General features: G+C 35.9%; 2 protein-coding genes across 4 annotated transcripts in view; one reads left to right on the top strand and one right to left on the bottom strand.

Moving 5' to 3' along the window:
- Positions 1–11023, top strand: part of LOC101892961 (sodium- and chloride-dependent GABA transporter ine) — a 59275-nt gene extending 48252 nt beyond the window's left edge. For all 3 annotated transcript variants that reach the window (XM_059119897.1, XM_059119898.1, XM_059119899.1), the window contains 8 exons: positions 8685–8814; positions 8880–8972; positions 9041–9173; positions 9233–9709; positions 9772–9912; positions 10078–10278; positions 10337–10513; positions 10579–11023. In XM_059119897.1, the coding sequence (XP_058975880.1) occupies positions 8685–8814; positions 8880–8972; positions 9041–9173; positions 9233–9709; positions 9772–9912; positions 10078–10278; positions 10337–10513; positions 10579–10890 (1664 nt within the window). In that variant the 3' untranslated portion in view covers positions 10891–11023. The remainder of the gene's footprint in view (positions 1–8684; positions 8815–8879; positions 8973–9040; positions 9174–9232; positions 9710–9771; positions 9913–10077; positions 10279–10336; positions 10514–10578) is intronic.
- Positions 11024–11305: 282 nt separating this feature from the next.
- Positions 11306–14202, bottom strand: LOC131801349 (polyphosphoinositide phosphatase-like). The gene is made up of 3 exons (XM_059119900.1): positions 14041–14202; positions 12343–13972; positions 11306–12275 (listed from the first exon to the last, which is right to left on the bottom strand). The coding sequence occupies exons 1-3, from the start codon at positions 14119–14121 to the stop codon at positions 11377–11379; spliced, it is 2610 nt and encodes an 869-aa protein (XP_058975883.1). The 5' UTR covers positions 14122–14202; the 3' UTR covers positions 11306–11376.
- Positions 14203–15300: the final 1098 nt, after the last annotated feature.

Here is a 15300-nt window from a genome sequence, read left to right as displayed (position 1 = left end):
TGTGTGCTGAAAACTGCCTACAATTCTTCTGAATACAGAAGATTTTTAGGGTTACTGTATGTAAAAGAGATCATCTAAACATAAGTAAATTTTACAGATGCTCTATAAATAAAACGCATTTAATTATTATTCTTTTGTTATAATACATCTTATAGGCCTTCTATGGGAAGAAGTATGTTTAAAGGTTTTCTATAACAATTTAAAAAGTATCAGTCGGTTTTTGCGACGGATGTATACCCTCAGCTATTGTCCGTTGATTTAAAGATATTTTGGCATCCGTATTTATTATTCCTTATAAATAAAATAAAAAGGTTTGAATAGAATCGCTGACTTGTTTCGCAAGCAATGAAATATTTAAGTATTTAAAATTGTGATCAATTGTGGGGGCTGTACCACAAGGGGTAGGCCGATATCTACCATCTTCATACCATATCTTATGGTTGTAGAAATATTGAGATGTATTAAGTTTGAAAAGAATAGGACGCTTATTTCGCATTTTTACAGCTTTTTGCAATTAAAAACTTGATCCCTCTGTGGAGGGAGAGGTACCAGGAGGAGTTGATCGATACATCTCTTCTTCACATCAGATCTTGCGTTAATAGAAATATTGGGATATGTGAAAAAAGAAGAGAATCGGATGCTTATTTCACATTTTATGAAAGATACAGTTATTCCAAATTTTGACCCGTTATGGGGTATGTAGCAGAAGGTGTGGTCCGATCTCTACCATCCATATAACAGATCATGTGTTGTTGGGAATATTGAAACGGACCAAGTCTGAATGGAATCAAATGTTAATTTCGTGATTTATGAGCTTCATGGATATTTAAAATTTTGACCCTTTATGGGGGAGATACCAGAAGGAGTGGACCGGTATAACCCATCTTCACAGCAGAATTTGTCTTAGTAGAAATAATGGGATGTGTGAAATATGAAGAGAACCGGATGCTTATTTCGGATTTTATAATCGTTTTGGTTATTCAAAACTCCCTTTGTAGGGGAGGTTCCAGAAGGAATGGTCCGATCTTTACAATCTTTATAACAGATCTAGTGTTGATGGAAATATTGAGATGTGCCAAGTCCGAATGGAATCGGATGTTAATTTCGTGTTGTATGAGCTTCATGGATATTCAAAATGTTGACCCTTTGTGGGGGAGATACCAGAAAGAGAGGAAAGAGTGGATATATTCCATCTTCACCCAGACCTTGGATTAGTAAAAATATTGTGATGTGTATAATTTGAAGACTCCTACATCACATTTTATAAGAGTCATAATTATTCAAAATTTTGACCCTTTCGTGGTGGATGTACTTGATCGATTGGACCGATGTTGTCCATTCTAGGTCAGGGGCGAAAATGAACAATATCGGTCCAATCGATCAAGTACCTGCACTGATGGATTATCCTTCCTCTTTCTGTGCAGTAAAATGTTATTTTTTTTAATATTTCAGCTAGAAGGAGGGGACCGATATTACCTATCTCCGAACTCGATCTAAGTTTGATAATAATATTACGATGTACCAAGTTTGGACCAAATATGACCTTCGAGAGTTATCGTAGGCAACAGCCAGCCAAACGGACGGACGGACAGACATTGCTACGAAACGGATTTGGTCCAAAGAAACCTAGGGACTAAAACCGTTATTTCGACGAGGCTCGTTTTGGCCATATCAAATGATATATACCCTCTCTAGGGTATAAACAACTGAAAACATATAATTACATCACTTTACCTTCTTTATTCTACCATGAATACAACTTTTAAAGAATCTTCTGTATAGACGTGTACGCATGGAATATAAGTGTTCCAGGCGTAGGAGAACTATGAACGGACTTCTTAAAGTTTTTTTCGAACAAAAATTGAAAATATGTTTTCCCCAGGTAAAATACTTTTAAAGGAGTTCTTAATACAGCACCCTTTATAGGTTTTTTATGGATACATTGAATGTTGTTCGTTGGATGTCATTTTAAACTTAAAATCCCATCTTTAACTTCCTATCAATATTCTATATTTAAACTATTATAGATAATTTTGAAAACTTAAAAATTGTTGTTATTGTTAAATTTCATAATATATTTGAAAAAAAAAAAAAAACGCTCACACACCTCCACTCTCTACTGCAATATGCATATTTATTTCCTGGTTCATTGTAAATTTAAATATTGTTTCTATGTACACGGCTATCATTCCACTTTTAACAGCGTTCTCCAAATACCACCGACTTGTGTTACAGTTTGCTAATTAGCATATACTTGAAAGAATTGTGTTCAATACTATAAATTAAATATGCAGAGAAAATAAAATATACTCACACACATACCTACAATACGGAGGTTGTTTTGAAAGTTTCGTTGGGGGCAAGAATACAAACGATTTGAATTGAACTTTCCTGCGGTAAAATAAATTGGTTTATCTGGTTACTTTTCGATTTATTTCCATCACGCAATTTAATCATTTAATATTTAATCATTTAATGTTTTATTTTATTTTTATTTAATTGAATGATTAAACGTTGGTCACAGTGGTCCGAAATCAAGAAATATACGATAAAAATGGAGAATTTTATGGTTAGAAAATATTTTACATATATTTTACAGACAAATAACTTTTTATAGGTCTTCGGTAGAAGAAGGCCATATGTAACCTGTTGTTGTGGAACTGTGTGCTGAAAACTGCCTACAATTCTTCTGAATACAGAAGATTTTTAGGGTTACTGTATGTAAAAGAGATCATCTAAACATAAGTAAATTTTACAGATGCTCTATAAATAAAACGCATTTAATTATTATTCTTTTGTTATAATACATCTTATAGGCCTTCTATGGGAAGAAGTATGTTTAAAGGTTTTCTATAACAATTTAAAAAGTATCAGTCGGTTTTTGCGACGGATGTATACCCTCAGCTATTGTCCGTTGATTTAAAGATATTTTGGCATCCGTATTTATTATTCCTTATAAATAAAATAAAAAGGTTTGAATAGAATCGCTGACTTGTTTCGCAAGCAATGAAATATTTAAGTATTTAAAATTGTGATCAATTGTGGGGGCTGTACCACAAGGGGTAGGCCGATATCTACCATCTTCATACCATATCTTATGGTTGTAGAAATATTGAGATGTATTAAGTTTGAAAAGAATAGGACGCTTATTTCGCATTTTTACAGCTTTTTGCAATTAAAAACTTGATCCCTCTGTGGAGGGAGAGGTACCAGGAGGAGTTGATCGATACATCTCTTCTTCACATCAGATCTTGCGTTAATAGAAATATTGGGATATGTGAAAAAAGAAGAGAATCGGATGCTTATTTCACATTTTATGAAAGATACAGTTATTCCAAATTTTGACCCGTTATGGGGTATGTAGCAGAAGGTGTGGTCCGATCTCTACCATCCATATAACAGATCATGTGTTGTTGGGAATATTGAAACGGACCAAGTCTGAATGGAATCAAATGTTAATTTCGTGATTTATGAGCTTCATGGATATTTAAAATTTTGACCCTTTATGGGGGAGATACCAGAAGGAGTGGACCGGTATAACCCATCTTCACAGCAGAATTTGTCTTAGTAGAAATAATGGGATGTGTGAAATATGAAGAGAACCGGATGCTTATTTCGGATTTTATAATCGTTTTGGTTATTCAAAACTCCCTTTGTAGGGGAGGTTCCAGAAGGAATGGTCCGATCTTTACAATCTTTATAACAGATCTAGTGTTGATGGAAATATTGAGATGTGCCAAGTCCGAATGGAATCGGATGTTAATTTCGTGTTGTATGAGCTTCATGGATATTCAAAATGTTGACCCTTTGTGGGGGAGATACCAGAAAGAGAGGAAAGAGTGGATATATTCCATCTTCACCCAGACCTTGGATTAGTAAAAATATTGTGATGTGTATAATTTGAAGACTCCTACATCACATTTTATAAGAGTCATAATTATTCAAAATTTTGACCCTTTCGTGGTGGATGTACTTGATCGATTGGACCGATGTTGTCCATTCTAGGTCAGGGGCGAAAATGAACAATATCGGTCCAATCGATCAAGTACCTGCACTGATGGATTATCCTTCCTCTTTCTGTGCAGTAAAATGTTATTTTTTTTAATATTTCAGCTAGAAGGAGGGGACCGATATTACCTATCTCCGAACTCGATCTAAGTTTGATAATAATATTACGATGTACCAAGTTTGGACCAAATATGACCTTCGAGAGTTATCGTAGGCAACAGCCAGCCAAACGGACGGACGGACAGACATTGCTACGAAACGGATTTGGTCCAAAGAAACCTAAGGACTAAAACCGTTATTTCGACGAGGCTCGTTTTGGCCATATCAAATGATATATACCCTCTCTAGGGTATAAACAACTTAAAACATATAATTACATCACTTTACCTTCTTTATTCTACCATGAATACAACTTTTAAAGAATCTTCTGTATAGACGTGTACGCATGGAATATAAGTGTTCCAGGCGTAGGAGAACTATGAACGGACTTCTTAAAGTTTTTTTCGAACAAAAATTGAAAATATGTTTTCCCCAGGTAAAATACTTTTAAAGGAGTTCTTAATACAGCACCCTTTATAGGTTTTTTTATGGATACATTGAATGTTGTTCGTTGGATGTCATTTTAAACTTAAAATCCCATCTTTAACTTCCTACCAATATTCTATATTTAAACTATTATAGATAATTTTGAAAACTTAAAAATTGTTGTTATTGTTAAATTTCATAATATATTTGAAAAAAAAAACGCTCACACACCTCCACTCTCTACTGCAATATGCATATTTATTTCCTGGTTCATTGTAAATTTAAATATTGTTTCTATGTACACGGCTATCATTCCACTTTTAACAGCGTTCTCCAAATACCACCGACTTGTGTTACAGTTTGCTAATTAGCATATACTTGAAAGAATTGTGTTCAATACTATAAATTAACAAGTAAGCAAAGGCTACAGTCGAGCGGGGCCGACCGTTGAATACCCTACAACACTATAATAAGTGATACAGTTTATATAGGCGAAATACTCGACAGAATTCCACAAGATATTGTGACAAATAATAAAAGAAAACCATCAGGTTTCGTTCCCTAATTTTCGAATAATAGCAACTTTAACTAATTTGCTCATTTCCAATTTATTGGTAGATGTTGCACGTAAATGGTCTTCCTAGATCTGGAACCAATATCTCCCAAAGACCTATGATCTCTCAGAAGTGGCAAAAGTTTAACATTTATTATTGGTTTTTGACTGAAACGCATCTATATGAGATACAGACATTTGACTATATTTTTCAACGAAATCAGCGTTAACGAAATAGTCAGAAGTGCGTCTTTCCTGTATTTGTGAATTCTCCAAAAAGCCACTGGAGTCGACATTTTCGTATTTTGTCTACAAAAGTTGGCAAAATCCTTCACACATTTAATATTTTTTGATGGCCATCCAAAACTGCTTGGTTTTTGCAATGTGCGGTAACCCCCATTTAAATGTGCGTGAGGATCGGGTGACAATTTTGCAGTTTTTTGGTCCATTTCAACCCCTAAATATATGGCGATCATCTCCAAAAAGAGTAGGCTTCTATTCTGACCCTCATCTTATCCCCATGCAAAATTTCGGGCCATAAATGCGATCTGTATATGATATCCTGATATCCTTACTACTTAGTTTTGTTAGCTGTAGAAATATTACCAAATGTTTAATTCAAAATGAAAATATGCCAAAAATATGACAAAATTTAAAAAATATGAGAAAATTTTACAAAATCAATATTTTCATCTTTAGAGAGATATTTTTATGCGATTTTTTTAGACGTTTTTTCTTTCCTGCCAAGAGGCTATTCTGAATTAATGAGAACTGTCGAAATCAGTTCAGCCGTTCTCCACATATAAGAGATCTTTCAAGCATATCTTCTTTGATAGACATATATATCGCACATATTTTGCTATATATCCGATTTGTTGGATAATAACATCAATGTAAAGGTCAGAAGTAACCTTGTGATGGCTTTGTGATTTCGCCAGGATTTAAAATATTCACGGTTTAATGAAAAATTTTGATTTTTTTCAACACAAAAGATATGGTGTATTTTACCCGCTAATATTATCCGATGACCACCCGAATTTGTAGCCTTCTTCCCCGCCCTAAACTCTATCTACACGCGAAATTTCGCGTCGATTGGTCTATAATTGCGACCCGTATAGCTACTTCAAAATCCGAAATTTTTCCAGTATTTGGTCCATTTCAACACCTAAACATTTGGCGAATATCTCCAAAAGGAATAGGGTTCTATTCTGGTCCAAGCCCCACCTACATTCTAAATTTCGTGAAGATCGGGCCATAATTACGACCTGTAGAGTGATTACAAATTAACATGGACAGACGGACAGACGGACAGACGGACAGACGGACGGACGGACATACATAGCTAGATCGACTCAGCTCGGCGAGCTAGGAAGATCCATATATGCTTTCCTATGTGGGAAACCAATATTTCGAGGTGTTACATAATTTTTGGGCCAATCAAACTTATAATACCCCCAACACATAGTGTTGTAGGGTATAAATATGCAGAGAAAATAAAATATACTCACACACATACCTACAATACGGAGGTTGTTTTGAAAGTTTCGTTGGGGGCAAGAATACAAACGATTTGAATTGAACTTTCCTGCGGTAAAATAAATTGGTTTATCTGGTTACTTTTCGATTTATTTCCATCACGCAATTCCTCCATTCCTGCATTACTATTAGGCGATTTATTGTCAGTTACTTTTAACTGATTTATAGTCTATTACTTTAAACCGATTTATAGTCAGTTACTTTTAACTAACTATAAAGTAACCACTTTTGATTGAGTTGTTGTCAATTCCAATTGGGACCTATAAAATTATATACTATTTTTTCTCAGAGAATTCCCAAAAATAGACCGTCTAGATGTTAAACTTTTCAAAAAAAAAACACAAAGTGGATGAGGCCGTCATATGGCGGCCATACCAAAACGGGAACCTATATAGGCAATTTTATACTTCAAAGGATGCCATCTACCAAATCTTCTTAAATACCAAATTTGAATAAAATCGAGGATTATCGAAATACCGAATATCGGTAGGTATCGTTATATGACCACTATAGGAAGACGTGGACCTTAATTTTCAATGCTCTGCCGATGGAGCTAGAACCCATTATGAATTACAAATACCAATTTTTAGACAAAATGTGGCTAAATCATCAAAATACTGAATACCCGGAGATACCATTATGTGGCGGCTATGCGAAAACGTGGACCTATACATACTATGTTCCGCCACAGGAGCTAGAACTCATTATGATCCAGAAATACCAATTTTTAGACAAATCCGTGGAAAAATGTGGCGAAAATTATCAAAATACCGAATATCGGGAGGTACCGTTATATGGGGGCTATAGAAAAACGTGTACTGGGCTGTATCGGGTTTATAACAGACTGTCGGACATCGTTAAATCGACTTAGAATTTTATTCTGATCATGAATATTTTTATACTTTATGGGGTCTAGGACGAATATTTAGGGATGTTACAAACGGAATGACAAAGACGGGGGCTATACGAAGACATGGACCGACAAGGCCCATTTACTGACAAAATACGTTCGTTTAATTCGTTCGAAAGATAGCGTGATTGCAACACACAGACAGTCGGTCTCGTCGATAAATCGACTAAAAATTTTTCGCTGCTCCAGAATATATATATTTGTAGGGTCTACATGAGTATTTCAAGGAGTTACAAACGGAATGACAAAGTCAATACCCTCCATAGAATGGTGGAGGATATAAAAAACAGAAAAAAGAAGGACAGTATTTTGCCTTTGTTTTCTTGCCTATGCAAGGAGATTTAAAGATGTGGGCCGGGCTTAAGTTAACCTTGGACAACTTATAAACCTGTCTATGAGCATTACATCATCTGCGGTTCAGGGTAGGCTGGAAAAACACTTTTTGTCACATCTATATATTCAGGAAAAGAGATGTTCGATGCGCGGTCCGAAACCTTAGATTACCCATTTTTAAAATATTCTGCAAGTAAATTAAACCGAAGCTTATTTCTTCCAATAGTGGTGTTCTGCACGCAATTATTTTTCGCCATCATATGTTACGTAATAATGAACCAACTGATGCCGATCTCTTCGCAACAGGTTGCGCTCCCCAATAGTCTTCGTCAGGAACACTGGATCCGAGAATATTTTTCTTTATTCGGTAGCACAGACATATAACATTTTTAACGAAAGATCCTCGTTATTCATAAGCCCCATTCATAAGCATCCCTATATTCTGCACTCTGATAATACTAGCAACAATCCTCAACGGAATTGTTTGAAATTGTACATTTATTGAAATTGATTCTATCTACTGTAACATAACGTTGTCTACACTTTCCTTTAGCCCCCATATAACGTTACCTTCGGTATTTTGACGAAATTGTTTGAAATAAATATTGTCTCCTAGAACCTTCCATGTCTTCCTATTAACACATTTTCTAATTGGTATTTCACTGGTATTTGCAAATTGAACTAGAATTCGATCCAATATTGAATTCTGACATTTTTGTGTAAAAAAATAGAGGGCCTTATATTTCCATTAAAGAATAATTTACTCTTATGAATAATGCTATAGAACTCTAAATACACATTTTTCTTTCTTTCTTTCAGGAGCTGGCCTGGCAAGTGTAGTGGTGTCGTTTCTAATGTCCACCTACTATAGTGTCATTATTGGTTATTCAATTTATTACTTCTTCACAGCGTTTAAAACGGAAATGCCATGGGTGGATTGTAATAACAGGTAAACTTCAAACTATATACATAATATTACTGTAGAAAAACATAATTACTTTATTTACCATGCAGATGGAACACTCCCGACTGTTGGGTACCACAGCGAGTAGGAGATAATACCACATCGCCACCAATGTCAAGGACACCATCGGAGGAATTCTTTGAGTATGGTTTACCCCTAATTGAATAGATGGAAGAGAATTGTTGATTAAATTATTAAATCTCCTTTGCAGGAACAAAGTGTTACAAATTAGTCCTGGCCTGGAATATCCTGGCACAATGAGATGGGAATTGTTTGCCTGTTTAATTTGTGCCTGGTTAATGGTGTACTTTGCCACCTGGAAATCAATCAAGTCATCGGCAAAGGTAAAATTTTAAAGTTCAATTGCATATTTTGTATGTCATTGAAAACCTGGTATTTACAGGTACGCTATTTCACTGCCACCTTCCCCTTTATACTGATCATTATACTCATGGGCCGTGCTGTAACCTTGGAAGGAGCCGACGATGGTTTGCGTTACTTTTTCCGTCCCAATTGGGATGAGCTGAAAAATGCCAATGTCTGGATTAATGCAGCTTCACAGAACTTCAATTCGCTGGGCATAACATTTGGTTCGATGATTTCCTTTGCCAGCTATAACAAGTACAACAATAACATTTTACGTGACACCATTGCCGTGAGTGTGGTAAATGTTCTGACCAGTCTACTGGTGGGTGTGTTTGCATTTGCCACTTTGGGAAATTTGGCATTGGAACAAAACACCAATGTTAAGGATGTAATTGGTGATGGTCCCGGACTGATATTTGTCGTTTATCCCCAGGCAATGGCCAAAATGCCATATGCCCAATTGTGGGCGGTAATGTTCTTCTTTATGCTGTTGTGTTTGGGTTTGAATTCACAGGTAATGGGTGATGATGATTTTCGATTTTGAATGTTTGTTAATAAATCCTTGTAAATTTTCAGTTTGCCATTGTGGAAGTGGTTGTCACCTCAATACAGGATGGTTTCCCCAATTGGATTAAGAAACATTTAGGTTATCATGAGATTGTAGTTTTAATAGTTTCGGTTATATCGTTTCTATTTGGATTGCCAAATTTAATACAGGTGGGTATCATTGTTTAAACTTTTTTCTTAAAACCCATCTGATAGTTCTTCAAAAAAAAACATTTTAAAAGAGATTTATGAATGTAGCCAGACATATCTTAAAAAAGCCATGCTCAATCAAACATCTGCATCTTTATCTGATTTTCATTTCATTATCATTTTCAGGGTGGTATTTATTTCTTCCAACTAATGGACCATTATGCTGCCTCTGTTACAATCATGTTCTTGGCTTTCTGCCAAATGATTGCAATCGCCTGGTTTTATGGCACAGGACGTCTATCGAAAAATATTAAACAAATGACCGGAAAGGCACCTTCATTATATTTGAAATCATGCTGGATATTGTGTGGACCTTGTCTGCTGTTTGTAAGTAAACCTTAAAAAAGAATTGTGAGTTGACAATAATTTAATTATTACTTAACAGGCAATTTGGATATTGAGTTTAATCAATTATAAAGAACCTACCTATCACAATGGCCGTTACACTTATCCGGATTGGGCGTACGGCATTGGTTGGATGTTTGCTTCATTTTCACTGGTCTGTATACCGGGTTATGCCATTCTAAATTTGTATAAGGCTCAAGGTCGTGATATACAAGAGGTAAAACATGGAATATGCATTTAAAATAATAGTTAACAATTTTATTTTGTTTTTCATTTCCTTAGCGTCTACAAAGTGCATTGCGTCCCAACATTTATGAGTGTCGAATTTGTGGAGAACATCATTGTGAACACGACTTCCCCGAACAGGAACAGTATATGTTAGCCCAAGAATTAGCCGGTGTCTATAAACCAACTGTTGTGGGTACAAATGTACATGTAACTGGGCAAAAATCTGGCTATAATCCAATGCATTTGCATGTGCAAATGGAAAAGCCACGCGACACTGCACCGCCACCATCCCGAGACGATGGCCATGAGATGCCTACAACATCAACAGTGAATAAGGGAAATTTGGAGGATGGCCAAGCAAGATGATTCTAATTGAAAATGGGAGAAACTCACATTTTAGGCTTTTATTTAAAATTCATATATTGTAGTGTACTTTTAGGCATTTTGAATGTTATCCATTCCAAACAAGAGAATAAAACATTATTTGTTTTTTGTTAAATGTTATAATAGAACAAATTCAAGTTTTTGTTAGGCAATAATAGTAACATATAAAAATGTATTGTTGTTAATAGTATTTTACAAACAAAATAATAAACGAAAATTTCAAATGAACAAATGTTAACTACTATTTTTCAAATTAGATTTTCCCTTGGCCTTTCAAAGACATGTTCAAAGCAGATTTAGACTTTATTACATTTAAAATAATGGATTTTCACAGATTTTTGATGATGCCGACATCTTCAAACGAATGCCCAAGGCTTAAGAGTTTAAACAAAACCTCTTGATATAGTTTATGTATTTTATTAATTATTAAATATACATATATTATTAAATATTCAACATAACATAAATTTACAACATTAAAACATAACGATACAACTGATCGAATTCATCAATTTTTGGTACAGCATTAAAGTTTCTGGGAATTTTACAATATTCCTCGTAAATGCGTAAGCTTTCCTCACTGACGGTTGGTGGTTTAACCGACAGATATGAATCGGTACCATAATCACTCAGTGGCTTCAAATTGATACCCGGCAAATTACGTAGTTGTATACCATTTGCATTGGATTGGGCGACCGTATTCATAGAATTTCCCATTGCAGCAGCTCCACTGCCAGTTAGTTTCGAAATTTGTACATAACGTTTATAAATATCCATACTCTCCTTGGAGGGATTACTCACTTTACAACCATAAACTTCTTCCATTGGTGGCAATAACGACTCCAGAGTAATTGATGTTTCAATTTCTTTAGTTTGCTTTTGATTCTGCTCCTTTAGAGACAGACTTGCGCTGAACTCTTCATCCGTTGAGGTATCATCGGCCTCCGACGATGAACTAGAATCATTACTAGCCGTAGAGCTGGTTGAACTTTGGCCAGTAAGTGAGGGATTTTTAGGTTTTTTACGCTCTTGTATCTGTTTTTGGAATGGCGAGTAATTGGTACGGAATGTTGGCAAATGTCTCATAGCAACTTGACTTATTTCAAATGAGATATGTTCATTCAGTTCAGTCCATTTGAAAGATTGATAGAAATTGGAATAGCCATCAATCATTTCCAAATCTCGAGTATGAACACGAAATAGTTCCTTAACAATTCGATTGGAGTCGGAACATGAGTAGGGCAAACATTTGCGTATTTTCAACCGCACCCAGTCGGTAATGAGACGGGTTTCATGTCTGGGCGATAGAGGCTTATAGGCATTGTGCATATAGTAATCACTTTGTAACTCCCAAATAGGCTGGTTAACTACAATTAAAGACAAAAAACAATTATTTAAATCAAAATCAAATCTTAATACTTTAAATAGCCTTACGTTTTGTATGACTTTTACTGGGTATATAATAACCCAAAAACAAATTTATACTGTGCTGCTTTTCGGTGTCATTAAAAGTGTTGCTGTAATAACGACTCAACGTCTGCATTATATCATTGCCCTGGGAGGCCCATGCCGCTGTTTTGCGATATGTCTTGATGCGATGTACCAACTGGGATCCTCCATATTGTAGAGCCAATGTATCACCATGTTCTTCATAGAGATTTTCCAACATTGTCACACAAACCGAATCAAATTCCAAATTCGGAGATTTAATGAAACCCAAACGTTCTAGCTGATGGCCCAAGGCACATTTGCCAATGGCAAATTGTGCCGTATTTGTACGATCCAAACAATCAACACAATTGGTTCGAACTATACCAGTTTGAAATGTCAACGGTTGTCCTCTGGCCTTGAAGAACATGCCATTCTGCTGGACAACAAACTCAGCAATATCAGCCAACATTTCCATTACATTTCCACCGCCACGACTTTTTCGTGCCATATCGAATGGAATATATTTCATGCGATGTTGTGGTGGCAAGAATTGATTCAAATAACGTATAGAGTTCACCAATTCCTTGGCAATTATATTTTCATGCTGACGTTTTTCACGCTTCTTCACCAAATTAAGCATTATTAGCGGTGATCCATAGTGGAAAAGCAAACGTTCGAAATGCCTGGCCGGAGTTTGGGCATAGGGATCTGAAATATCCAATTGTATTGGAGGTTTTGGTACCATTTTACTAATGTCCTGAGACCAATGTGACGGTACAGATCCTCTCATTTGTGTAAACGAACACATATTATGGCCATCACTTACAATCTGCTCCGTTTCCACTTCATTTGCAACATCGCCACGGAAATTGGCACCACGTTTGAGGAAACGTGTACCAGCATATCGGGTGCTTCTTCTGGCAATCAAACAAACATTTACCCTTCTGCCATATATACTAATACATGATTGACTTATATAGCCATGGGTGACTTCCAACAACCAATCTCTCAGCATTATTCCCTTCATGGGTTCCAACAGAAAAGCATTCCATACAAAGCGTTTACGTGAACAACTACGATAGGCGTAATCCACCCGTTCATTGGCCTTTTCCACATTGTTCGTCAAAGAATCCCATTCGGGTAAGGGTTCGTCGACTTCTATATCCACATTTGGACCAACATAACGCGGAGCCGAAAGATTATATTGCAATGTCCTTGTCAAATCGTACGAATACGAAAAATAGAAATTGCTACGCAAATCAATATTTTGAAACATCTTTTTGTAGCGTTCCTCATATGGATGTGGTGTTTTCAATGTATTCGATGGTTCATTGACTTTAACCATTACCGTGTCCTTAATGGTGTAGATCAAATGCATACCCAAATGCGCACATGATTTTCTCTTTGTTACCAAAATCAAATAGTATCCTTCGAGAAAACGAACAAATCCCAAAACACCATAGGCCGAAGTTACCTTGGGCTGTCCACCCAACGATCCCACGAAACGGCGAATCTCCAATGCATTATATTCATTGGGATTCTCATCAATGGCCAGACGATCATGTTGAGTCCTATCAATGGTCAGCAGACGAAAGCGCGTCTCCCTGTTGTTACTGCCCACCAAATAAAGACGCTATTCAAATATATAATAGGAAAATTTATGTTATTAAGAAAATACAATAACAACCAATTTTATCATACCGTTCGTGTTTCATAAAGCACCACTTTCTGAATAGCACTTATCAGGGGATTAAAAATTATGTTTGGATTGTTATTATTCATTTCTGGACTGACTCAAACCTATCAGTGACCAGTAGTGTTTTTGTTTCTGCAGTAGAGTTGTGTGGTTCTGAAACGATCTAGTTCAATGAAATATTCTGCCCAAGGAACGATGGAACTATATCCATACTAAATTGTTCATTTTGCTCACCTTGGTTTATTTATGTTGTGTTCAGACGAACTTTTCATTATTATTTTTACAAGGGCAATTATTATTATTGTAGAAGAAATGTTTTGTTTTTATTTTTCAAAACAACAAATACATATACAAAATTGGCAGAAGTCGGGCACACCTAGAAAAAAATTATAATCAGCTGGGATCTCTACCTTACCTTTTTATTGTACCATGGGTATATTAAGTTTGTTATTCCGTTTGTAACACCTCGAAATATACATTTTAGACACCACAAAGTATATATACATTCTTGATCAACATAAAATTCTATGTCGATTTAGCGATGTCAGTCCGTCTGTGGAAATCACTCTAGCTTCCCACTTCATAGGTTAATATTTTTTTTTTTTTATACCCTACACCACATAGTGGTAAGGGTATTATGTCTTTGTGCATTTGTTTGTAACATGGAGAAGGAGACGAGATAGACCCATAGTTACTTTTGAGAACCTTCATAGAATCACTTTCTGAGTCGATTTATGCATGTCCGTCCGTCTGTCCGTCCGTCCGTCCGTCCGTCCGTCCGTCCGTCCGTCCGTCCGTCCGTCCGTCCGTCCGTCCGTCTGTCCATGTATTCTTGTGAACAAAATGCAGGTCGCATTTATTATCCGATTGAGATGAAATTTTCCAAACAATATTTTTTTGGCCCAAGGACGAACCCTATTGAAATTGGTGAGAATCGGATCAAATTTAGATATAGCTCCCATATATATCTTCATCCGATTTCGGGTTAAATGAGCACCAAATGTCCACTATCAGTCCAAATTGCCTGAATTTTGGCACACCCAACCGAGTTCGGCCTAGAAGCAAGTATATCAAATTTGGAGAAAATCGGTTCAGATATAGCTATAGCTCCCATATATATCTTTCATCCGATTTGATCTTTAAGTCCCTCACAGTCCTACTATGCTCTCCACAACCGTGATATTTGGTACCAGGTATTAGATGGAGCACAGAAATAGCTGTTTTAAATTTTATCGAAATCGGTTCAGATTTGGATATAGCTCCCA

This window comes from Musca domestica, unplaced genomic scaffold (assembly GCF_030504385.1).
Source record: "Musca domestica strain aabys unplaced genomic scaffold, Musca_domestica.polishedcontigs.V.1.1 159, whole genome shotgun sequence".
Classification (NCBI taxonomy): Eukaryota; Metazoa; Arthropoda; class Insecta; order Diptera; family Muscidae; genus Musca; species Musca domestica.
This window is presented reverse-complemented; position numbering and strand designations above follow the sequence as displayed.